The sequence below is a fragment of the Rhinopithecus roxellana genome, chromosome 3 (genome assembly GCF_007565055.1).
Source record: "Rhinopithecus roxellana isolate Shanxi Qingling chromosome 3, ASM756505v1, whole genome shotgun sequence".
Lineage (NCBI taxonomy): Eukaryota > Metazoa > Chordata > Mammalia > Primates > Cercopithecidae > Rhinopithecus > Rhinopithecus roxellana.
Window position 1 is genome coordinate 22,133,309 of NC_044551.1, and position 25,929 is coordinate 22,159,237.

Genomic DNA, 25,929 nt, shown 5'->3' on the forward strand with positions numbered 1-25,929 from the left:
CTTCCATATTCCATAAGAATGCACTTGAGTAAAGCACCAAAGTCAAAAATGAACACTAAAAGTAATTTTTCTTGCCTCATGACAGGGAAGACTCAAGTTTGCTTTTCAGTACATACGTAATAAGTTATACTTCAGGGTTAAAAAGAAGCAGTTTTGCAACTGGGATGTGAATTAAAATTGATTAAGTTACACCAACATCTTGGTATACTTAATGGACCTGAACATGCTTTTGACAGAACAGGCAGGATAAATGGTTATAATTAAGAGCGTTTGACCAACCATTACTTTGTCTCACAGTATTTGTTGTTCCCTGGTGTCTTAGTCCTTTGGACTTCTCTAACAAAGGACCACAGACTGTGTAGCTTAGGAGCAATAGAAATTTAGAAGCCATGGTTCCAGAAGCCGAAGTCTGACATCAGGGTGCCAGCATGGGTGGGTTCGGGTAAGGGCTCCGTTTCAGATTGCAGACTACTGTCTTCTCCTTGTATCCTCACATGGCAGAAAGAAATAGCTAGTTCTGCAGCCAATTCTCATAAGGGCACTAATGCCATTCATGAGGTGTCCACCTTCATGACCCAGTCACTTCCCAAAGACCCCATTTCCCTAATGCCATCACATTGGGGGTTACGAATTCAACAGATACATTTTGGGAGGCAGAAGCATTAAGCCCATAAGAACTCAGATGGAAGAGAGGTCCATCTGAACATAAATGCCGGTATGCCATAGACTAGAATACTGAACAGCCTGAAGTTGAGCATATTGGTGCGAGTTTGAGCCACCCCAAGTCTGAATCTCAGGTTGTCACATACTATTCTATATGCAAGACCATATCACCTACAAATGAAGATCGTTTTACTTCTTCTTTTACAATCTGATGCCTTTTATATTATTTTCCTGCCCAATTTCCCTGGTTAAAACCTCCAGTACAAAGTTAAATAGAAGTAGCCACAGCACACATCCTTTCTTATTCAATCTCAGGAGAAAAGCATTCAGCCTTTCACCACTAAGTATGATGTTAGTTGTGAGTTTCTCATGGTGACCTTTTATCAAGATAAGGAAATTTCATTTTAGTAATAGTTTGTTGTGTTTTCATTGTGAAATAGTGTTGGATTTTGTCAAATCCATTTTCTACAGCTATTGAGATGATAATGTGTTTTTTCTTCTATTCTATTAATGTGATCTGTTGATAGGTTGACTGATATTCAGATATTAAAGCAACCTTACATTTCTTGGGTAAACCCCTCTTGGTATTGATATGTAAACCTTTTTACTTGTGGCTGGATTCAATTGACTAATATTTTGTTAAGGAGTTTTGTATCCATATTCATAAGAGATACTGATTTCTACTTTTTTGTGATGTCTTTGGTATTGGTATCAGGGTGATACTGGTCTCAGAATGAGCTAAGACCTGTTCCCTTCCCTTCCATTTTATGGAGGAGTTTGTAAAAAATGGATATTACTTCTTCTTTCAAAGTTTTGGGCCAGGCATGGTAGCTCACACCTGTAATCCCAGCACTTTGAGAGGCAGAGGCAGGTACATTGCTTGAGCTCAAGAGTTTGAGATCAGCCTGGACAACATGGCAACACCCCTGGGCAAAGGGGCACAACCCCGTCTCTACCAAAAATACAAAAATTGGCCAGGCATGGTAGCACAGACCTGTTGGTCCCAGCTACTTGGTAGGCTGAGGCAGGAGGATGGCTGCAGCCCAGGAAGGAGAGGCTGCAGTGAGCTGTGACTGCACCACTGCACTCCAGCTTGGGTGACAGAGCAAGACTCTGTCTCAAAAAAATTTAAAAATTAAATGAAAGTTTAGGAAAATTTACCAGTGAAGCCATCTGCACATGAATTTTTCTTAGTAAGTAGATTTTTTTTTATTACCAAGTTAATCTCTTTACTTTTTATAGGTAAGCCTATTTACATTTTTCATTTCTTCTTTAGTCAGTTTTGTGTGTCACAACATACTTTTAAGAATGATCACCCCTGCTTAAATGGGCATATCATACCTTACAGCAAATAAAAAACAGATAGTAACCTGTATTAGTAACACTGTATTCCTTTATCAGCTCTTAATAGATTTTGATATTTGAGGAATGTGTAAGTAGTGGTCATCAGATACATTCACAAAAAAATGTTAACAACTCTTCTGGGATGCTCTTCACTGTGTCCAGCATATTATTATAAAATAGGAAGAGCCACATTTTAATACGCATATTGTTTATCGGGTCTATTTGACCTTACTTTAGAATGTCTCTGTCAACTCTCTTCATAGTGAATAATTATTCAAAAAAAAAGAAACATTGAAATGCATTTTAGGAAACGAAGGCCTATATAATTCATTGTAGTACAATAATCCATTATTTAAACTCTGATTCACAAAATAAACCTTATGATTTGTTAGTAGATTAACACATAATTGTCTCTAAATCAGTTGATACGTGTTTAATTGAAGGCCAATATAATTCCATAATCCCTTGTTCCATTTATAAAAAAATTAGAGTATGGCATAACCCAAGGTATATATACATATTTCTCAATACTTCTAATGCTAAATACTTCCAGCAACAACTTTGTTTTGCTGTTTTCAAAAGAAAAAGGAATGAATTTAGAGAGAAGTCACTGTTACAGTTCTTCCCTAGGTTTCTACCTAACTATTAATGATATTATAGTACCCAGAGAAAGCTTTATCTAGTTAATGGATTAGGCTCCAATAAAGAAAACAAATTGCCTTAGGTGTTTCAGAAAGGGAATTTAGTAAAAAGAAGTATTTACAGAATAACAGAAAGGCTGATAAACCAAACAGGGGAGAGTATAGTAGCCATGGTATAGCAACAGAAGAAACTTCCTACCACCTCTAAACTTGTAAGGAAACAGGATAGAGGTGTTGTTAGCAGAAACCCAGGTCCTGGGCCTTCTTGCAGATGCTAGAACCATGCAAAAGCTAGAGCTAGACAAAGGTAATGTGTTATCTGACAAGGATCTGGAACTTTAGAAAAGGCAGGAGTTGCAGGCCATCCAGAAAATGACTGCCAAGTAGAGAGTAAGAAGGAGAAATATACCCAATCTCTTTCTTTCCCTTGCCTCCCAGTCTCCCACCAGCTCTCATCAGCCAAACTAGCTAGAACCATTTGACAAAGAGTCTGTGAAATGAAGTCTTTAGGAGATGGACAGAGATATACTTGAAAGGAAACAAGAAATTACCAACACACTTAGTGACAAGTTTTCCTAAATTTGTTAAAATCTATCAATCTCCAAAGGCAAGAATCTCTATGAACATCAAGCATGATAAATATGAAGGAAACCACATGTGGCATATTATAGTCACACTTCTGGAAACCAAAGGAAAAAAGAAAGAAAAACATTAAACGTACCCACAAAAAAAAAAAAAAAAAAAAAAAAAAAAAAACGATTCTTACAAGGGATCAATGACAGAATGAATGGCTGCCTTCTTATCAGAAATTATGGAGAGCAAAAGACACTTGAACATCTTTAAACCACTGATAGGAGCATGATTAACCCTGAATTAAACATTCAATTCAAATATTCCTTTTCAAAGTTGAGATGAAAAACACTCTGCAAGTAAAAAAAGAGGGAATTCATCACCAGCAAACCTACAAGATATGCTAATGGAAGTTCCTCAGCTAAAGTGATGTGATGTCAGAAGAAACCATGAATCTAAGGAAGGAATGGAGGGTATTGGACATGCTTACTGTATGAGAGTATAAAAGACAATATATTTATCTTTAATTTAAGAAAACATGTATTAACTCTTGGGCAGTCACTAAAAATAAAAGAAGTACAGTTAAAACGCCAAGAGGAAATGAAAAATATTTTAAAATATTTAATTAATAAAATGACAATAATGGAAGAACAGAAAAACAAAAGTAAAAGAGACAAATATAAAGCAGATAGTAAAATGGCAGGTTTGAAATAGTAGCAACAAATGTAACAGACCACACTATACAAATAAAACCAATGGGGCAAATAAACAATAGATAACCAAAGGGTAAGATTAAATTCAAACATTATTAAATGCGATAGGACTAAACACTCCAAAGGAAAGCATGACCAAGCCACATACTCTCTACAAGAGGCGCGCTTTAAATACAAAAATTAGGTAGCTTGAAAGTGAAAGGATGAAAAACATATCTGATGTAAACAATAAGCACAAGGAAACTACTATACATATATTAATATCAGACAAAGTAGTTATGAAGGCAAGAAATATTAACAGAGATAAATATAGATAGTAGGTAATGATAAAAAGGTCATTTCACCAGGAGGCATAAAATCATAAAACGTGCTTATACCTAATAACAGATCTATAAAATACAGATATGAAAGCACTTAACCTACGGTAGACCATAAAAGCATCTTATGCATATCTGACAAAATCCAAGAAAAAATGAGACAAATCTATGACATAATTAGATATTTAGTATCCCTTTTCTAGTTCTTATTATTATACCAATAGGAATATATAGGAGGTCTGAACAACATTATCAACTTCCTAAAACTAATTGATGTTTCATAAACCACTAAACTGAATTGAAAAATACTTGTTTACTTAAAGTGCACATGGAACATTAACCTGTTACAAAGATATTACTTATACTAGGCCATAAAACCATCTCCACAAATTTGAAAATACAGAAATAAATATGAAGACAAAAAATCATATAGTCTGATGTCTAACCACACTAAAATCAAATTAGAAATCATTAACAATAGAATATTTTTAAATATCCCCAAATGTTTTAGTGTTAAACTATATGCTTCTAACCCAGGAGTCAAATAAAAAATACAAGAGAAATGTAAAGATGTTTAAATATCAAAACGTAATGTATCAAAATGTGTGGGATTGCAATTAAAGCAGCAATTTAGGGGGGAATTTGTAGCTTTAAAATGCTTTAAAATTAGAAAAGAGGAAAGAGTTAAAAAATCAGTTGTCCAAATTTCCATCTTAGGAAGCAGAAAAAGATAAGCAATTTAGAATCAAGCAATTCGAAAGGAATAAATACTAACAAGAAGAAATCAATAAAATAGAAAACCATCAGTAGTGAAAATTAGTAAAGCCAAACTATGGCTCTTTGAAAAAGACTTTGAAAATTCCTAAACCACTAGCAAGACTGATCAAGAAAGGAAAACAGGGAGAAAATCACAAAGCATCCAAATTAACAATTTAAGGGAAAAAAGAGGACTCACTACAGATTCTACAGATATTAACCGGATATATATGAAATGCCATAAATTACTTGAGGCCAAACAGATTTACAATTCAGATAAAATGAGTTTCTTGAAAAGACTGTTTACCAAAAACTGAAACATAATAGAAAATTTAGCTGTGCATGTATCTATTACATTTATTGAATTTGTTTTAAAAATTTTTCCCACAGAGGCAACTTCATACCCAGATTATTTGTGTGTGAATTCTACCCAACATTTGAAGAAAATAAGATAGAAAGAATTGGTCAAATATTAACAAATTTTGTATTTGTGAATGGATAAAAATGTCTTATTCATGGAAAAAGGCTGAAAGATTGGGGCTAAAAGCAAAGGCCACATCTACACCATGTGTAGGAGACCTACCTGAAACAACATGAGAAAGGTTGGAAATAAAGGATATAGAATAGCTATTCCAGGAAACAGCTTATAGAATAAAGGAAATATTGATAATATAAATTCCTGACAATAAAGAATTCAAATGAAAGGTATTCAGCATTAAAAGAAAGATTTTTATTATGATTCAAGCACCAAAAATTTAACATACAGATATGAAAGCACTTAACCTACAATAGTCCATAAAAGCATCTTATGCATATCTGACAAAATCATAAATATTTATGCACTTCAAAATCTCTTTGAAATAAATAAAGCAGAAAGTGTTAAAATGTTCAAATACATGGACAAACCTACACTCCTAGTTGGAAATGTTAATATATTCTAACATTGACAGATCAAGTAAGCCAGCCCATTAGGGATTTGACTAACTCATAAGGTTCCTTCAATAGTTATATTTAGAGAAACACTTTGTTACCAGCATAAAAGTTACATATAATTTTCAAAAATTCATAAGACATAGAAGTTGAGCATATTTATCCCATCCCAGAAGAAAAATAAATTGTCAAAGTGAAATAATAGAGGCCACAATCTCTGATAAAATCAAATGAAATTAGAAATAACAAGAACCAACCAAAAATAATATTCTTGTGGAATTTAAAATTCAGACTTCTGAGTTACTTTTAGTATTAAAAGAATATGGAAATTGAAATTATAGGCTTTTTAGAAAAGAGTGATAATGAGTAGCTATGAATTAAAGGCTGTGGGATTTGGCAAAAGCAGTAACTAGGAGAATATTTATGTCCTTAAATGCACTTATTAGAAGATACAAAAGATTTTCTAATAAATGACAACCCAAAATAAAGTATATAAGTTTAAGTAAGGGGGAAGAAAGGAATTTTTAAAAGTTGAATCAGAAACTAATTAATATAGAAAGGAAAAGGAGACCTTAATAATAAACCAAGAACTTATTCTTTGAGAAGATCAACAAAACATGCAAAACCTCACAAATCTGATCTAAAGAAAATGGCATTAAGCATAAGAAATTACAAATATGGAGAGTTTTTTAATTATAAGAAAATATTACATAGAATATTTTACATTTGAAAATCTAAATGAAAAGGATAATTTTCTAGGAAAATAATCAAAATTGACTCAAAAAACAGAACCAATAAACATGGCAGAAATGTGACATGTCTATTTCTAAAACAGAACCTGGATCGGGAATACAATTGGGTAGACATAAACCCCGACAACATCACTTAATAGAGGTATAACTTTAGGCAAGTTCCTCAACTTCCCTGTGTATCAGTTTATCTGGCAAAATGAGGTAATAATACTAACTACTATATAGGATTATTGTGAGGATAAAGTGAACTATATATGTACATATATACATAGCACTTGGCACATAGTGAATACTCTATAGATGTTAGAATGTAGCACCAACACCACCACCACTACCATCACCACCACCATTATCCCCATAACTGTCCCTATCACCATCACCATCATCATCACCATCACCATCCCTATCACCATCACCATCATCACCATTACCATCACCCATCATCATCATTACCATCACCATCATCATCACCATCATCACCATCACCATCCTTGTTATCATCATCATCATCATCACCATCACCATCACCATCATCATCACCATCACCATCATCATCACCATCACCATCATCACCACCATCACCATCCCTATCATCATCACCATCATCACCATTACCATCACCATCATCATCACCATCATCACCATCACCATCCTTGTTATCATCATCATCACCATCACCATCATCATCACCATCACCATCATCATCACCATCACCATCATCACCACCATCACCATCCCTATCATCATCACCATCATCACCATTACCATCACCATCATCATCACCATCATCACCATCACCATCCTTGTTATCATCATCATCATCATCACCATCACCATCATCATCACCATCACCATCATCATCACCATCACCATCATCACCACCATCACCATCCCTATCATCATCACCATCATCACCATTACCATCACCATCCTCATTGTCATCATCATCATCACATCACCATCATCATCACCGTCACCATCCGTATCACCATCCCCATCATCATCACCATCGCCATCCCTATCATCATCACCATCACCATCCCTATCATCATCACCATCACCATCACCCATCATCATTATCATCACCATCACCATCCCTATCAACATCACCATCACCATCCCTATCACCATCACCATATCACCTATGTCATCATCATCACCATCATCATTACCATCACTATCATCATTATCATCATCATCACCATCATCATCACAGATAATTTCATACTTGAGTTTTATCACACCTTCAAGAAGATATCATTCATTCAGTATTTAAACAGTTTGGGGTCTAAAAAAAAAGGACGAAATGTTTCTAAACTCAGCCTTATGAATATGACATTACCTTGACACCAAGAAAAAGCTAGGAGAGCACAGTGTCCAAAAAGAAAAACCTGTCAGAGCTCCTTCGTAAAAACAGAAGAGAAGATAGCAAATCAAAGCTCAGCAGATGAATCACTGTGGTCGCCTTTAGTCATGAGGATAATGGCAAGCACCCTCCATAGCTCTGAGATGTGGGCTGGCACTCCTCCCGCTGCTGCAGGATCACATCTTACTCATCTTTGTGTCAGAACAGCCTAGCATGAGCCTGGCCCATCAGACTAGTCAACAATCTAGGTGTACTTGGTATATACACACCCTCCCGCAGAGTCTTATCATCACTCATAAAATCTGAACAAATATTATTATCAGGCCGGGTGTTTGAAAGCATTGTGAATCATGTCCAGGACATGACTCATTGCCCAAAAGTCATTGATTGGGTCAGGTCCAATTGTTGGTTTGAACTCGAGTTTTTGTAGATGTCATTTGATGTGTGTCCCTGTAGTCATCTCTCTTAATAGAGTAGGTATCTGAGATAGAGAGTTGAGGACAGCTTCTCATCATGACAGCATCAGGGGATTTACTCAGGGCACTAACTGCTCAATTTGTTTCTCTTTCTGTGGGGCTCACAGGAGTGCACTTGCAGGATGATGTCAGCTTGTGGCTGTCTTATATCTGGTTCTTCTGTCCCATACGTCGTAATTTCTGGATGTTACTCCTCTTCTCAGCCAAATCCTCTGTTTCTTCACTGTCTCTAGCCAACCTCTTTGGCATGAGGTTCCATTTTGGTCTCAGACACCATCCAACCTCTCTTTGGATGTTCCACTTGCATCTCATCTTTGATGATTCACTGTGCTTCAGTCCTTTTTATACCTCTGTAACTTCTATGCTTGCATTGAACTCAGTTTTAAAAGGCTTTGAATTATTTAATTATTTAAAGGACCTTTCGGATATGTATACAATTCTTATAAATAAACCTGTAATCTGTCAGTAGCAGAATTTGCAACTCAGTAGGCGTGTTTTTCACATGATCATGGGATGCTTTTGAGTTCATTGGCGCACTCAAGCATATAAAAAGCCTTGCTACACATTTTGCTGCATGTACGTTGAACAAAATAGGTTGAATCTGGTTGCATGAGATTGGCGGGGGTGGGGTGAAGACTCAATGTCTCCTGGGTCAACAGGAACAAGGGTGGAAGTTGAGGACTTCCAGGCTATCAAGGTGAGGCTGTCCTTAAGGCAGCAGCTGCCAGGATCTCACTGGCAGTGAAGAGGCCACTGAGATGGGGGATGTGGCCAAGTACCACATGAAACTGCTAGACACATGGGCGAGTCATTTAAAAAGATTCTTTATCCTTCATAAAGAACTGATGCTTACGAGGCAGTTTTATTGAGTCAGAATAAGTTGATTGGCCATCGCTGTGTAGACCCTTTTCTATGGACATGTGTGTGGTATTTTAGCTCCATTTTTATTTCTCAAAAATTTAGTGAGGATTGCAGTCCAAATCTAATAAAGTCCTCATTAACCCAAAAGTATTACTGGTAGCTTTCCAGAATGGTAGAAACGATCTCCACTCTGACTTGCTACTTTTTGTTTCCTGGTAGAACGTCCGTCCTGGGCATCTCCTTTGGGGCTGCGTTTCTCTTGCTGGCCTTCATCCTCTTCGTCTGCTTTGCTGGACAGCTTCTGGTAGGTATTCAAATGTGGCGCTTCTTTGAAAAGTATGCTCATTTCATGAAAGCCGATTTCTTACCTAAAACTTTCAGAAACAAGGAGCTTATTGTTTTACCACTTCAAGAACTCCAGATCCCAGTTAAGGAAACATGCACCCTTCAGGTCTATAGACAAGAATATAGACTGGGACAGCTCATGCACAACCAAGACACGAATACAAAGATGATTTAAAACGTTCGATGTCACATCAGAAGATTGCATTCTTGCTATTTGGTTCTGTCAATATAGTTTTTCATTTCCTCTAAGTTTTCAGAGTATTTATAGCAGCAAATGCAAGTATAATGTGAGACTTTCAGTGTACAGGAGAATTAAAACTAACACAGGAACAGAAAACCAAACACTGCCTGTCCTCACTCATAAGTGGGAGTTGAACAATGAGAACACATGGACACAGGGAGGGGAACGTCACACACTGGGGCCTGTTGGGAGGTAGGGGAAAAGGGGAGGGATAGTAGCATTAGGACAAATACCTAATGCATGTGGGGCATAAAACCTAGATGACGGGTTCATAGGTGCAGCAAACCACCATGGCACATACATACCTATGTAACAAACCTGCACGTTCAGGGCATGTATCCCAGAACTTAAAGTAAAATTAAAAAAAAAAAAAAGTAAACCTAATACATTGCTACAGTCACTTTCAAACTATACAATGTTGGAGTAGTTGAAGAAAGCATATATTAAAATATCTTTTATTAGTGTTTAATTTAAGCCAATCAGGTTTAAATGCTGGTTCTGGACATACAGATTCTAAAATTGGAAGTCTAAAGCAAGTGTTGCTAGCTGGCCATCGGTCTGTGAGCGCATCCTAAGGAAGCAAACAATGGGACAGAAGGCCCTGAAGAGAAGCCACTATTTTGTTTTGTTCAATGGAGATGAGCTGGGACAGAGGCCACTCTGAGCTTCTCAACAGAAGTCATGGGCATTCTCAAGAGAAGCTTCAGAGATTTTTTTTTAAATAAAAATGTTAACATGATAATTAATAACCTATTATAAAATAAATAGAAATGTTCTTTAAAATATTTTTCAGTGTATGCATTTTATGTGAGTTCTGCAGTTATATAGTCTAGATATTTTCACATTGTCAAAATCATGATTTCTTCTGCCAGTTAGACTGTGACAAACCCATTTAGATGACACCGCCAAGGAAGCCTCCTGAGGTTTGTGGTCTGTCTGTTACCTCTCAGGACTATTGTGGCTTCTATGAAAGAATTTTTTCTTATTCTGTATGGGTTTACAGTTTACATCTGTGGCTTTATTGCAATGTTATTTTGTTTTTCATAAAACACACTACTACTGCTAGCAACAACAACAGGACAGCGCGATAGTGGCCTCTTAGAATCCTCATCCCCCCTTCAAAAGCTCTGAAAAGTGGCAGTCCTGACCCCCAAACTGTCCATTGCATTCCAGTCTGACATGCTGAAAGCCTTTGGCCAAGGCTGGTTAAGATTCCAAAGCTTGTCTCTGCCTTTCTGCAGCCAACAATAAGCACTTTGCCCTCTGTGCCTTATACCATTGCAAACTTGTGTGGATTTTGTTTACTGTATAATAGTTTAGATGTTTCAAATTGTATTGAAAGCTCTTCCAAAAATGGGACTGTGGTTTCTGCTTTACCCAAATGCACACATAGCATCTTGGTTCTGAAGCCCCCTGAAGACATTGTGGGTTGTATAGAGGAGGGAGGACCCTTGGTTAATATGAATCTGCTCTGAAAGGCCCTGATGGGACTCTTTGGCAAAGTTTGAAAATGCTTATTGTAGAAAGGAGCCTGGTTTTCTATGTTCCCAGAATCATCCCTCAGGTGGAAAGGCACACAGGCTCCCCTGCTCTTTTCCTTACCCCCATAGATCTCCTGAAGTCCATTTCTCAGGTTTTCAAAATAAGAACCATCATTGGTGGTTCCATTGGAAATCCCAACCTAGTTCTATTTAAGTCAGTTCAGATCATTGTGCCTAACTAGCCATATTTATCATTTTCTATCCCAGGGATTCTGGTCTTGGATATGAGGGCATGCGGTATATTTAGGGTATCAAGCTGACTTTTTTTCTTTCTACTGTGTCTAAGTTGTTATATTAAAGAAACATAGAGCTGGGGGCAGAAAAAAATATCTCAGAAACAACTGTGCTGAGTCTGTGGGAAAGCATTGCTCCCCTGTGATGCCTCACTTTCAGCCTCGCTGGAATCCCACGCCCTACTGCTCCTGCCATAGCTCTTGTTCCCTCCTGTGGCCAGCCTGAGGCCCCGGTGAGCTGTCAAGGTGACATCCACAGCTCCTCCTGCCCTCACATCCCTGGAGCTTCCCAGGACCCTGGCCTCCACAGGCCACATGCTAGGAAGTCCCTTTTGACTCCGTGGTACCAGAAAAGGAACATTTCAAGGCTGCAAATAAATTGGTGCCTACCTCCTCCTCACAAGAAGCCTGTATGGTGTCAAAGTGCCCAGGAAGCCTAAACGTGATGACACTTGGTCTTCCTAAACTTGATTCCATAAGATCTGTGAATGAGGCTCCCTCTAGTGGCCAGCTGCAATTTCTCCTCCTTGGATGTAATCCATGAAAAAATCAAGAAGGAATTCGTTTCACTTTATTAATAGGTACTTTTTTACTGTTTAAACCATTCTGTAAGGATTTTTTAAATTTGCAACATCAAATATATTGGTGTATAGACAATTTAAGAAGGCTTAAGTGTACTTAAGAGTACTCTGCACTCTGCCATCCAAATTCAGTCAAAAACTGCTCATCACAAATATTCCACAGTGGTCATGGAGAAACATTGTCGCATCATAATTGCTCATTCCCTGGCTTCTTAATAGTTTCCCAGTTGTGTAAGGTTTTATAATGATTTGCATTTATTATGTATTAAATACTGAGTTTATTAAGGAGTATTTAATACCTGAAACTTACCTTCAATTAACATATGATAACTTCTTGAAAACTTCAATGCCAAAAGCAATATTTGTGCTCTAATACCAGCTTTCAGTTCTCCGTATGAAGAATTAACATAAAATGTAATACTTCATAAAGGAAGCTGAGGAGAGGTCAGCCTGGCTAATGTTTTCTTCCAAGAGTTTTGCCTCTTGTCATTCTCTGTTGCATAAAAAGCATAACGCCAATAAATCAAATCGATTGCTTGTTTTACAACCGGCCTTGATGAAAAGGTAGAAGAATATCAAAATAGGCAAAAAAAAAAAAAAAGGGTGATAATGAATTGCAGATTTGTTCCTGTTGATAGAAAAATCATACAGGTAATTGTTCAGTGACATGTTCTCAAACACATGGCAGGCATTTCTTTTCTGTGATCATTATTTCTGTGAGAAGTCCAGCCCTTGCCTCCATCGGCCCCTTCACTCCAACCCGAGGCATGCCCCATGCTGGCTCCCTGCTACCCCCACATTGCCCAGGTCTCAGTTCTTGTGCACGTGGGTGGGCTTAGCCACTGGGCACCTTCCAAGAAACCTGGAAACTGCACCAACTCCTGCACCAAGCCCTTCTTTTTACACCATGGGACTGACAATCTGTGTCATGCAGCTTAGCCTCCAACACATAAGATCTCACTAAGACCTCTAAGTTGTTTCTGTTTCCCCTTGAATATATAGAGTTCCTTGTACTGTAGCATTTGTATGGGGTCCTTTCTTATTTTTTCCTCTCATCCGGCTCTGGTTAGCACTCCCTCATCTCATGGAGGCCAAACTTTCTCAGGCCGAGTTAGGTGTCCCCTACAGAACCTTCTCCAGATGTCCCAGCATGGGGCCAGGCTCTTATGTGTAAATGATCATGTGGACGTGAGGAGGAATGTGAGTCAGTGGCCTTCATCACGCTGCATCCAAATGCCTTGTTCACATACGTCGTGATTCCTTGACTCTGACATGCCTCCAGCTGTCTCCTCAGTTGGAAATCATCGTCTAACTTTAATAACCCAACTTTGAAGAGCCCATCTTTTCCCCACCAACTCTCCTCATGCTGACTGGCTGGGATTCCCATTTTGCATTATTACTTTCATTCTTGTGGATGGAAAGATCTTCAGTGAGTTCACTGCAGCCCTGTTTTGTTCATTGTACTACTCTGGTACTTGAAGCACAAGATAAATATTTAGTATCAGTCTCTGCTTGAAGGAATATTGGGTTGCACCCAAGTGCAATTTCCTGGCACCACTGCTCAGAAAATATTCCACTCCCATTCTCACCCCAACTGGACTCCTTCTGAACTTGAAGCTCTGAATCCAGTTCACAGTCATGGTATCCTGCTCCACATTCTGGTGGGTTCCCAGCCTTTGCATCTGGGCCTGGCATCCTGATATGCTCACTTGTTGGATCTTATTAGACACCTCTGCCTCAGGTGCCTTCCTGGGCCCGTATAGCAGCCCCTTCATCTCACCATTGCCAACTATTCTCAGGCAGAGAAAGATGTGCCCTAAGGGACCTTCTCCAGATGTCCTAGTGAGAGGTGACAACATGATAGCAGCCCAAGCTCTCGGCACCTCCTCGGCCTCAGTGTCTACTCTGGCGGTGCTTGAGGAGCCCTTCAGCCCACCATGGCACCGTGGGAGCCCCTCTCTGGGCTGGCCGAGGCCTGAGCCAGCTCCCTCTGCTTGCCGGAAGGTGTGGAGGGGAAGGCGCGGGCAGGAACCCGGGTTGCACGTGGCTCTTTAACACTCACCGCGAAGGTCTGCAGCCTCACTCCTGAGGCCAGCGAGACCATGAACCCACCAGGAGGAACGAACAACTCCAGACGTGCCGCCTTAAGAGCTGTAACACTCACCGCGAAGGTCTGCAGCTTCACTCCTGAAGCCAGCGAGACCACAAACCCACCAGAAGGAACAAACTCCAAACATGACCGAACATCAGAAGGAACGAACTCCAGACACACCATCTTTAAGAACTGTAACACTCACCGCGAGGGTCTGTGGCTTCATTCTTGACGTCAGTGAGACCAAGAACCCACAAATTCCGGACACACTATCAGGATGGTGGGTTCCATGTGTAAAGGAATGTGTGGAAGAGAAAAGGGATGGTGAGTCGGTGGCCTTCATCACACTGCATTGAAATTTCTTGCTCACATTCATCATGATTCCTTGACTCTGAAATGCTTTCTACATCAGATGCTACTTAGCATTTCAGAATTTAAAACTCAAGAGCTGAGAGGGAACCTAGAGATAACCTCATTCAGCCTCTAATTTTGTGGATGAGGGACCCGGGACTCCAAAGGTGCCATCCACTTAAGTGGGTTTTTATTTCCAATTATTTAAAATAAACGTTTCCCCCCCCCAACCCCGCAGCACACACACACTCACACACACACACACACACACACACACACACACACAAAATGCTGAAGAAACTGTAATCAGGCCTCTTGAGGATGGAAATGGAGGCTTTGGAGTAGAATCAGGAATGCAATGGCTAAGAGGTCTGCAAAGGCTTCCTATCCTTGGATAAGAATCTTTGGAATAAATCCAAACTATTTATGATGGGCAAGATCCCAATGAGTGGTTCTGATTCCAGCCTTATCACAGTTTGTAAGTAGTAAATGTTGTATTAAAAATACCTACTTACTGTGCTAGGTGCTTAGCTTTGGCTGGGTCATTTATGCTCACAAGAGCCCTTGCAGGTAATATCTATTTGACAGTTTCATAGAACGGGATCTCACAGATGCTACATAACTTGCCTTCCCAGTGGAATATAACAAGTAGATGTTGGAGCTGGAATTGCAATCAAGCCTTGGAACCTTATAGTAGAGGCAGGTTGCAGAGGGTACCAGGGTTGTGTATGGGGTGAGTCACAGGCAGACAGTGCCCAGCACTAGGCAGGGATGCCCATGCTTATGGACATGGACCAGCATGGCACCAAAGTTGCCTTGTGGTGACTGCTCAGCACCCATTGATCAAAATCACATCGGTAAGTCATGGTAACCTCACATAGTAACTATTCCTATTCTTCTCTACTCTAGTTTCCTAAAATATGTTTTTCAGCTGTTGGTCCCATTTATTTAAAAGTAGGTTCTGGGCAAAGTGTAAATTCATCTTAAAAGACATTTGATATATTTTTAAAGTTAATTTATAATTGTATTTAGATTAAAATAATCTAGTAAGAAAGTACTCAGTATTATAATAATACTTTACAAAATGTTTTATACATATAATAGTCCTTCAAAGTGTTTTCAGACATTATTTTATTTGATAATGAAAATAATCCATTTTATCTAGGCAGAAGCTAAGACTAGAATAAGAGATTCAAGTTCACATTTTCATTACAATTAGCAATTAAAAATAGTACTAGTTGTCACTGTAGCAGTAATAGTAATAAGTGCACATTCACAGTCACATTTAGCTTTCTCAACTACCTGAGGCAGACTTACGTTTCTATGATAAATACGTAAGTCTAGAGTGACTCTAACCAAATATTCCACCACCAAACAAACAAACCCCCAAAACACGTTTAGAACGCATATGCTGGATACAGCAAGTGAAAATGCCAGAAAATGTCAGAAGAAATTTTTCTCTCAATGTTGTTACCTTGTGCTTTCAATAGCAGAGATAATACGATGCCAGCCCACCAGCGTTCTTCTAGGCAGAGATGAAAGCACAAATAGAGAGGTCGCCTTGGGAAACGAAAAGTAGGTCACACTCCCAGCTAATAGAAAAGCTTTCACCCCACAGCCGTGTTTTTCCCTTGAAGTCTGTTTTCTCTCCTGTTAATATCACTCTACCATATATATACATATTTTGGTTAGTATTTGCCTGGTGTTCCTTGTTCCATCTTTCTACTTCCAGCTTTTCCTTGTCAACTAAAAGGATATAGGTTTTAGGTGTGTCTCTGGTGAACAGCATGTAGCTCTATGTTCTTTTCTCTGTTCCAGACATCTCTCTCTCTAATTTGACAAGTGTGATCCGTTTATGTGCATTGCAATTATTACTAAAATCTTTTAAAATTTACTTTGTATCTTTTTTGCTTCTACTTGTTTTTCCTTCTTTTCTGCCTTCTTTTGGACTCCTGGAGTTTATTCTCTGTTATTCTCTCCAGTGACTTGGAACTTACATACTTTGGTTTGTTTTTTCAGTTATTACCTTAAAACAGGTAACATGTACACGTGATTAACAAAGTGTATTATTGGTAATATCTCCACTTCCTTGTTGAACAATGCAGGGACCATGCTCTGAGTCTGGTAATTTCTCATCTCCCATACTAGCATTGTTTAAATTTTTCTAAATTTAAACGGCTCAAATGATTCAATGTTTATTCTTGTTTTTGTTAAATGATGTATTTGTTTACTATTTTTTCCAAATACCATTCCACCTTTCTGGACTCAGTTTCCATATTACTAAAATGCTTCCTTTTATCATCCTTCCCATGAGGGCTTGTAAATAATATACCCACTCAGATTTTGTGTTTTTAAAAGTCTTTATCTTTTCCTCATGGTGATTATTTATCATTTTTTCTAACATTCTGAAAACAGGATTCCATAATTTCCTGGCCTCTGTGGGAATGAGATTAACTCTCCTGTCCATCTAGCTGTTGTAGACACTTGGTCCCTTGTCTCGGTGGGCGTTTTTGTAGGATTTGCTCTTTGAATCATGGGCAGTAGATTCCGTGTGTTAAAGTGTAGCCTGACTTTTATTTTTGAGACTCAGCTGTGTATTCTCAACCACAGACCTCATAATCCGCTCTAGGTCTGCAATGTCATTGTCCAATATCTCCTTGGGTTTTGTCCCTTCCCTGGTCTTTCTGTTCTGTTTTTTTCAAAAGAGGTATGTTGAATCTCTTCATCATATCCTCTGTGTCTCAGTCTCTTTTTCCTATTCTCAACTTCTTTATCTTTCTGTGCTATTTTGTGGTTTATTTCCTGAGATGTTTCTTAGCCTCTCCCATTCACGGGCAGTTCATCCAGTTCCTCAATCACAATTTAGTTTTAATTTCAATATCTACATTTTCATCTCTAGAAAGTTTATGTGGCTCATTTTAAAAACTACTTGTTATTTTTCCTTAACAACTCACTCATTCATATGGATTATAATCCCTCTTTTGTTACTTTAATCTTATTTTAGAAACTATTTCAAATGATTGTCATATCTGCAGATCTCGTGGTGCTAATTCTACCTCTTATGTTTTTTGACTCTTCCTCATATGGTCCATTGCCTTAGGTACTTTATAATTTGGTTTTTATTGTCAGGCTAGGTTCAGGAGGAACTGCCCCAGCCCCTAGATGGGACATCCCTGCACTCTGTAGTCTAAAGTATCATTTACAAGCAGTGTCACTCTTGCTTCTGCCATAGCCCCAAGGATTTTCTCTGGTTTTGACCTAATTAACAGCCCTTCAATTTGGAATTCTCATTATGAATCAGGTAATATAATTTCACACCCAACACTTTAGGGTTTGGATTGATCCTTGGAAGCTTATTGATGATACTTCCCTGAGCTAGTGAATGGAGCTCTTCTAGACTTCTTTGTACAGAAGGAATAGCGGGTTGAGGCTCTGGATTTTATTCAAGAGTCTTAGTTGCAGCTGCCCACATTTTGCTGGGCCAAGGAAATATCTTCTTTTCCCTATGGGTGTTAAAAGCCCACCCACTAAGTGCCATAGCCTGAGTCCTGATCCAGGACACTCCTGGACCCACCCCACAGCCTCAGTCCTTTTATCACTGAGCTCTCTCTTTGTTTCTGTGCCCTGGTAATTTCCCTTTGAGTCCATCATTAAAAATAGTAAATAGAATCACCATGTATTTGATGAGTTCCTACCATTTAACAAACATTATACTGGCTTCTGAGAAAACAGAGACAAGTGCGATATGGTCGCTGTCCTCAACCAGCTCTGCATTTGGCCGGAGACAAGCATGTCAGCAAAAATGATGCAGTGTGGTACCCAGTGGAACAACAGTGCAGGGAGGTGGCTCACCCAGGGCGTGAGGAAGAAAAAGGTGGATTTTGTAAAATATGATTGATTGGCATAAAGAAGCCTTCCTGTGGGAAATTAGAGGACAATTAAATAATCAAAGTACACATCACAGTCTTTGTGACATTAAATGTTACAAGTAATTATTGCTCCGGCTTGTTCCTGCCATTCAGAGTGACGGTCCTCAGCTAATTAAAATGCCAAAGTAGATGTTCCTTTAGGCAAATACACAAAAGTACATGTTTCTATGAAACACGAAACCACCATATTTTCCAAGCAAGATTTTAAGATGGATTTTGTTTTTCTGATAATAAAAGTTTGCTTCTCAGCTACTCAGATATCTTTATAACTTCTCTGGATTTTTTTTTTCATTTTATTAATTTCACTTAATATGAGCTTCTACTTCTCTTCAAGTGTCTCATCTGATTTTTAAAATGGATACTAATGAAACTGTAAATGAAGTCTACTTTTATAATGATTAAGTTAAATTATGAAGAATTAATTTTAGAGTGAAAAAACTTAGATTTAACTTAATTTGAGAGACTACCAGTTGTTTCCATTGCAAGTGGATCAAAACAAGGGAAGAAAAAAAGGAAGAGAGGGAAGGAAGAGAAGCTGGCTGATATTTTTGGTGGATCATGTATGAACATTTTGTTTTTCTGAGGAGGAGCTGCACGTACTGGATTAGGAACGTTGGGATTCATCCCACGTTTTTCCTACCACACCCCACTGCTCATTATCCCCACCATCAATTCTATGATAGGATTTTCTTTCTTTTTTTTTTTTTTCTGAGACAGAGTCTTGCTCTGTCACTCAGGCTGGAGTACAGTAGTGCAATCTCAGCTCACTGCAACCTCTGCCTCCTGGGTTCAAGCAGTTCTCCTGCCTCAGCCTCCTTAGTAGCTGGGATTACAGGCACCCGCCACCACACTCGGCTAATTTTTGTCTTTTTAGTAGAGACAGGGTTTCACCATGTTGGCCAGGATAGTCTCGAACTCCTGACCTCATGATCCGCCCATCTCAGCCTCCCAAAGTGCTGGGATTACAGGCATGAGCCACCGTGCCTGGCCGGGATTTTCCTATAAATTTATATCGCTACTTTTATTACATCTCCCACTACATTTAGTACCAATCCCTTGTTTGTTAGTGGATGAATGTGATATTCATATCCAAGAGCATTTCTGGAAGGTACATGGTGAGCTCACTGTAAGTAAGAGCCAATCATGGGGTTCAGTGAGATGATCAAGTAAGGGAAGAAACAGGTGTGACTGAAATTATGCCAGGAATTAAACCAAAGATGAAAGCAAATGACTGCACCAACCGGGCTCACAGCAGGCATTTTCTCATTTTCAGTTGAATAGTATCTTCCAAATAAAGGCCAAAATATTCTTTGAGATGTTGTCATTTATAACATTTAATTAGGATGGTCTGAATTTTGATAAATGTTTTTCCACCAGGGCCTTTAATACTTAATCAAAAACAGGATAAACTGAAGCCAATGATCATATCAAGAGCCAAGCTGTAATTTTTCTACAGAGCTACACACTGAATCAAGGGTCTCTGTTTTTCTTAATCAGATTCCTTCCATTTGAGGATCTTAGTCTTGTTTCTCCTCTTAGCCCCATCATTGATTTCTTCTGCTCCCCCCACCAACTTGATCCTCCACTTCCTCTTTCGTCATTGTCATTGCAACTGTCACCTCTCTGTTCTCTTCTACTTCCTTGTCCTTGCTGGCAGTAATGCTTACCAATTTTTACACTTCAGAACAGGTTTACTTAACCTTGTCGCTGCTTAGTGATCTTAGGAAAGATAATCACCTGTCTCCCTGACCTCTGGAACAACACATTTGGCATAAGTTTTAAAACAATTGTGAGGGAGAACTTTGAGACATGCATGGAAACTGCATGGGTGAAGCAATTGAACCAAGTGCATCCTGAACCTGTAGTGCCAAAGCCATGTCTGCCGAACCCCCAAGCGTCTAGTAAGTAGCTGCAGTGCTGCTGATTTGTCATTTTGCCTGTCATGTCACATGAACGGAAAAAAAATTCCTGCATATCTGCCCAGGTCTGTTTTAGTAAATTACTAGCCTATGAGCAGAATACAACATATTCCTATTAGATAGCGTATCTGACAAGATTATCACCATGTATTTTTCTAAATCTTCAAACACAGTAACTTGTTTTAATTTTGTAATTTCAAAAATTTTTCTGTGTAATAACTAGATATTTTACCTAATTGACAGTGATATGCAATCTTAGATAGATGTACATTTTCTCCTGAAGTAATAAACTTTTTAAATGTTCTGCCATTAACATTTTCATTATCGTATCTATTGATAATTTCTGTGTACAGAAATCTGGATAAAAATATTGTCCTAATTTGCAAGAATCAAACCAAATGCCATCATCCAATGGAATCTGAGTTAGATGAGCGTGATATTTCCTTTGAAGCTCGGCTCTTCATATTTTATTATAGGTTGGTGCAAAAGTAATTGTGGTTTAAATGTAATGGCCAAAAAAAAAAAAAAGCTCAACCACTCAGGAGGCTGAGACAGGAGAATCGCTTGAACCCAGGAGGCGAGGGTTGCAGTGAGCAGAGATCGCGCCATTGCACTCCAGCCTGAGTGGCGACAGAGTGAGACTACGTCTCGGAAAAAAAAAAAAAAAAAAAAAAAAGAACACAGATTTGACTGTGTTTTGTGATATTAATATTATTAGAAGTAGTATGCATTAAACAATAATGATAACCATTCGTGGGTGGATGTTTAATGATAACTATTCGTGGGTAGATGTTTTCTAGCTACCTGACCCCCTAAGATGCTGCATGTTTAGAGCATTAAGGGACATCTTACTGCATGACAGATTTGCTGCCACCACCAACCCCTATCCAAACCTGTTCTTGAGTAGAAGCATCCAGTGCAGATCTGGTTCTGCTGCTGCTGGTGATCAGAGGCCCTGCAGAGCTGGGCCTAGGCGCCCCCTGCCGCCAGCCAGCAGTCCAGCTCTGGGCAGCCTCTGCGGCTGAGGGCGGCCCTGGCTCAAGCTCCCTGGTAGGTACTCGGAGAAATGAGAGGAGAGCCCGGGAAAATCAGCCCAAGAAGTGAACCCCGAACCTGGCCCCGTGTCTCCCTCAGTGGGGCATGTGCGCTGTAGACAAACATTCTTCATCTTTTCCTATCGGGAGCTGGAAGGAAGAAAAAAAAAACAAAACCACCATGGTGGAAAGGAGTAGAGAGGAGGAGATTTTGTTGTTGTTGTCGTTGTTGTTTACATAGATATAAAGCAAATAGGAATTTGGTCATTAAAATGTTTCTAAGAAATACTGTGTTTTCTTCATTGAACTAACAGGAAGAGCGAACACTTGTAAGTCCTGTTGCACACACCTTCTCTAACTCGTTTAAACCTCTGGAAAGACAGAGGAGACAGGTACTGTTATTATCCCCATTTCCGAGAGGAAGAAACTGAGACCCCCATTTCCGAGACGATCATTAACTGGCAGCAAGTTTCCCAGCAGTGGAGGTTTGAAGCTAGGCCACTGGCTGATTCTTCACCCTTCTCAACTCCTGTCTCCTGTGTTTCAACTCTCATTCAACTGCTGTATCAGCATTGAACATATAGCAACGCTTAGGGCAATAATCATTTTAGGAACAATACAAAAAGATGTGAAAGAAGTAGAGAACTAAAAGCGCAGCCTGTTCATGCTGTTCAGGAATATTCTTTATTTGAATTTGAATTTCACTGATGTCCCACCAGCTTTGTTTGCCAATAGATTAACTTAGTAGTATCAATCAAAGGGTATAATTTACGTTATTCCTTCTTGTGAATTTCTTGAAATCGTCACCTTTTTTTTGTTGTTGTTTCCAAGACACATAGTCTTGGGACCACATCCCTTTAGTGTGAAGGTATCAATCCCTGGAGTACTTTTACATCCTGCTTGTCCTATCAGATAACGTATGCAAATTATGCCCACGCAGCAACTGCATAGGCAGAGCTGATGTCACTCAGAGTTCAGTGGAACTCTGTGTACTGCTCCACACTCATATCTGGGAGATTGTGAGAATCTTTGGAAAGGTGGCCTTTAGGATGGGTGAGCTCACTCACTGAGACCCCATAGTGAATGGGGAGCAAATGCTGGCTGTCATTCCCCAAAACCTCAGTTCCTTCTTATATCAAAAAAGCTTCCCCAACCCCCATATGTACAGCAGCATATTCACAACAGCCAAGAGGTGAAGCAACTCAGTGTCTATTTTATGAATGGATAAAAAAAAAGTATAGATCCATACAATGGAGTTTTATTCAGGCTTTAAAACAAGAAGTCTTGGCATAATGCTACAACATCATGATCCTTGGAGACATTATGCTGAGAGAAATAAGCCAGTCACAAAAGGAGAACTACTAGATGGTTCCACTTATACGAGGTCTTAGAGTAGTCAGAATCGTGGAAACAGGAAGGGAAATGGTGGTTGCCGGGGGCTGGGAGGAGGGAGGAATGGAGACTTGTTTTTCCATGGGTATAGGGTTTCAATTTGGTAAGACTGAAAATCCTAGAGTTGTTACACAACAATGTGAATATGGTTGTCACTACTGAGCTCTACACTTGAAAATGGTTTAAAGAGCACGTTTTATATTATGTGTTTCTCAACACTGTTAAAAAATGTTTTGGGGGAAAAAAAGAGCTTCTCCGTGTGGGAGAAAACCCCCACAAGACCAGACAGGATCACATAAAGCCATCATGCCTCATGCCTGAGACTTTCAGATACCGTATTTATAAGTTTAGGTGCCAAACTAAGTCTGTGGCCTGGGCTGTATTCTTGTGATCTGCTAATGCAGCATTAAAAGGGTCAGGAGATGTGCTGATCTCTTTCCACATAAATCAGCTGAATAAATGATAACTTTCATCATAGCTGTGATCAGAGTCCCAACATATCCCCCAGCGTAATTTAATTAGCGGACATTTTTCCTTTGAGAAAGGAATCACTTAAAAACATCACTTCAGGTCTGTTTTAAAAGACATACAAGCACCATGTACCTTTGTCATAGGCATTTAATGTGTTCTCAATTGGTAGCAATGATGCCAACATAATTTTCATAAGGTTTGTGACTTGGTACGAGTCCCCGGGGAGGATCGAATCTACATGTTTATGAACAATGTTGGTGCTTCTTGTGGTTTTAAACATTGTCATCAAGAAACTGGAGAGAAGTCATAAACTAGCAATGCTTTTCTTTTTCTTTCTCTCTTCTCCTAGCAATGCAGCAAAAAAGCCTCTCCCCTGCTCATGTGGCTTTTGAAGTCCTCGGGCATCATTGCCAACCGCCCCTGGCCACGGATCTCTCTCACGATCATCACCACAACCATCATATTAACCATGGCCGTGTTCAACATGGTAAGCCCCGGACCATGGCCGTGTTCAACATGGTAGGCCGTGGACCGTGGCCGTGTTCAACACGGTAAGCCCCGGACCGTGGCCGTGTTCAACATGGTAAGCCTCTAACCATGGCCGTGTTCAACATGGTAAGCCCCGGACCATGGCCGTGTTCGACATGGTAAGCCTCTAACCATGGCCATGTTCAACATGGTAGGCCGTGGACCATGGCCGTGTTCGACATGGTAAGCCTCTAACCATGGCCATGTTCAACATGGTAGGCCGTGGACCGTGGCCGTGTTCAACATGGTAAGCCCCGGACCATGGCCGTGTTCGACATGGTAAGCCTCTAACCATGGCCATGTTCAACATGGTAGGCCGTGGACCGTGGCCGTGTTCAACATGGTAAGCCCCAGACCGTGGCCGTGTTCAACATGGTAAGCCTCTAACCATGGCCGTGTTCCACATGGTAAGCCCCAGACCATGGCCGTGTTCAACATGGTAAGCCCCAGACCACGGCCATGTTCAACATGGTAAGCCTCTAACCATGGCCATGTTCAACATGGTAAGCTGCAGACCATGGCCGTGTTCAACATGGTAAGCCTCTAATCATGGCTGTGTTCAACATGGTAAGCCCCGGATCATGGCCGTGTTCAATGTAGTAAGCCTCTAACTGTGGCCGTGTTCAACATAGCCAGCCCCAGACCATGGCCGTGTTCAACATGGTCAGCCTCTAACCATGGCCGTGTTCAACATGGCCAGCCCTGGACCATGGCCATGTTCAACATGGTCAGCCCCAGGGTGAGTCAGGGCTCACAGCAGGCAGGGCGTTCTTCCCTTCTGGGACCTGTCCTGTGGAATTTTGGAAACTCGCTTTTAACTCCTTTGCAACACCAGCTGCTGCCTGTTAAATTTAGCATCTCACGGCTACAGCAGTCATTTCTCTAAGGGAAGGGATGCTTTCACGGAGCCACCTTGAGAGATGGGGCGACTCCTTGGAGCAGTTCTCCACTTCCTTGCTCATGGTGGCCCCTCAACAGGCTGCAGAAATGACTGCAATGTCTTAAGGATAGTCATGAAGGGCAAAGGAACCCTCAAACTAAGGGGAGTGCGGTGTCCTGCCCTGGAGTTTAAAAGACCCGATTGCAACCCCGTGCTCCCTGTCTCACCAGCTGTGCGACTATAAAGATGTTTTCATTGAACTCCACAGGCTCCATTTTCACTTCTTTGAAAGTGGGAACCAAGACTTCTCTACCAAGATGGTTCTAAGGATTCAATGAGCCAATGTTCCCACCACACTTAGGACAGTTCTGGCCATTTTGTAATTATTGAGCCAATGGCCACTCTTACTGTATCAGTCTCATCATTGCTGGTTATCTCCCCCAGAATAGACACTTGGCTTGTCACGGTGCTTTGAGGCACGTCCTTATTGTTCTCACATCAGCAGCAGCAGCCATAGGAGATCTGATGCTCCCTGCAGTGGAGGCTTCCCTCAATGGGAAAGTCAGAGTGTTAGGAGATGTAGTCCTTGCCTTCCAGGGGCCCAAAGTCAGGTTGTGGTGACAGACCATATATTATTTCATAATAATAACATTGTTTTTATAAAGTAGAAATGTAGTGAAATGTAATATTTATTGAATATAAAGATATGCCTGGTATGTGCTGGGTGCTCAGACCCCAAAGACAGTTCTCTGCCTTCTAGGAGTAGAAGTAGGAGTAGGAGACAGACAGCTGGGTAACCTCATCATCAAGTCATTCTGAAACGAGGAGGCGAAGGCAGCAACAGAGGCATGAGGGGAAGGGAGAGCAAGGCCTGCTAGATGGAGTCCTGGAGGGCTAAAGGAGGAGTCTGCCACATGGACCTGGAGGAAGTGAGGGGCAAGGGCAGGTGGGTGGAAGGGGAAAGGAGGGATGTTTGCCTCTGGGACAAGGACAGAAATTCATA

The 25,929-nt window shown here is 40.0% G+C and overlaps 1 protein-coding gene across 3 annotated transcripts in view; it reads left to right on the top strand.

The window, feature by feature from the left end:
• Nucleotides 1-25,929, top strand: part of ADCY2 (adenylate cyclase 2) — a 431,918-nt gene that overhangs the window by 338,453 nt on the left and 67,536 nt on the right. For 2 of the 3 annotated variants that reach the window (XM_010378289.2, XM_010378287.2), the window contains exons 15-16: nucleotides 9,609-9,693; nucleotides 23,868-24,005. In XM_010378289.2, the coding sequence (XP_010376591.1) occupies nucleotides 9,609-9,693; nucleotides 23,868-24,005 (223 nt within the window). The remainder of the gene's footprint in view (nucleotides 1-9,608; nucleotides 9,694-23,867; nucleotides 24,006-25,929) is intronic. The other variant, XM_010378288.2, reaches the window with a different exon arrangement.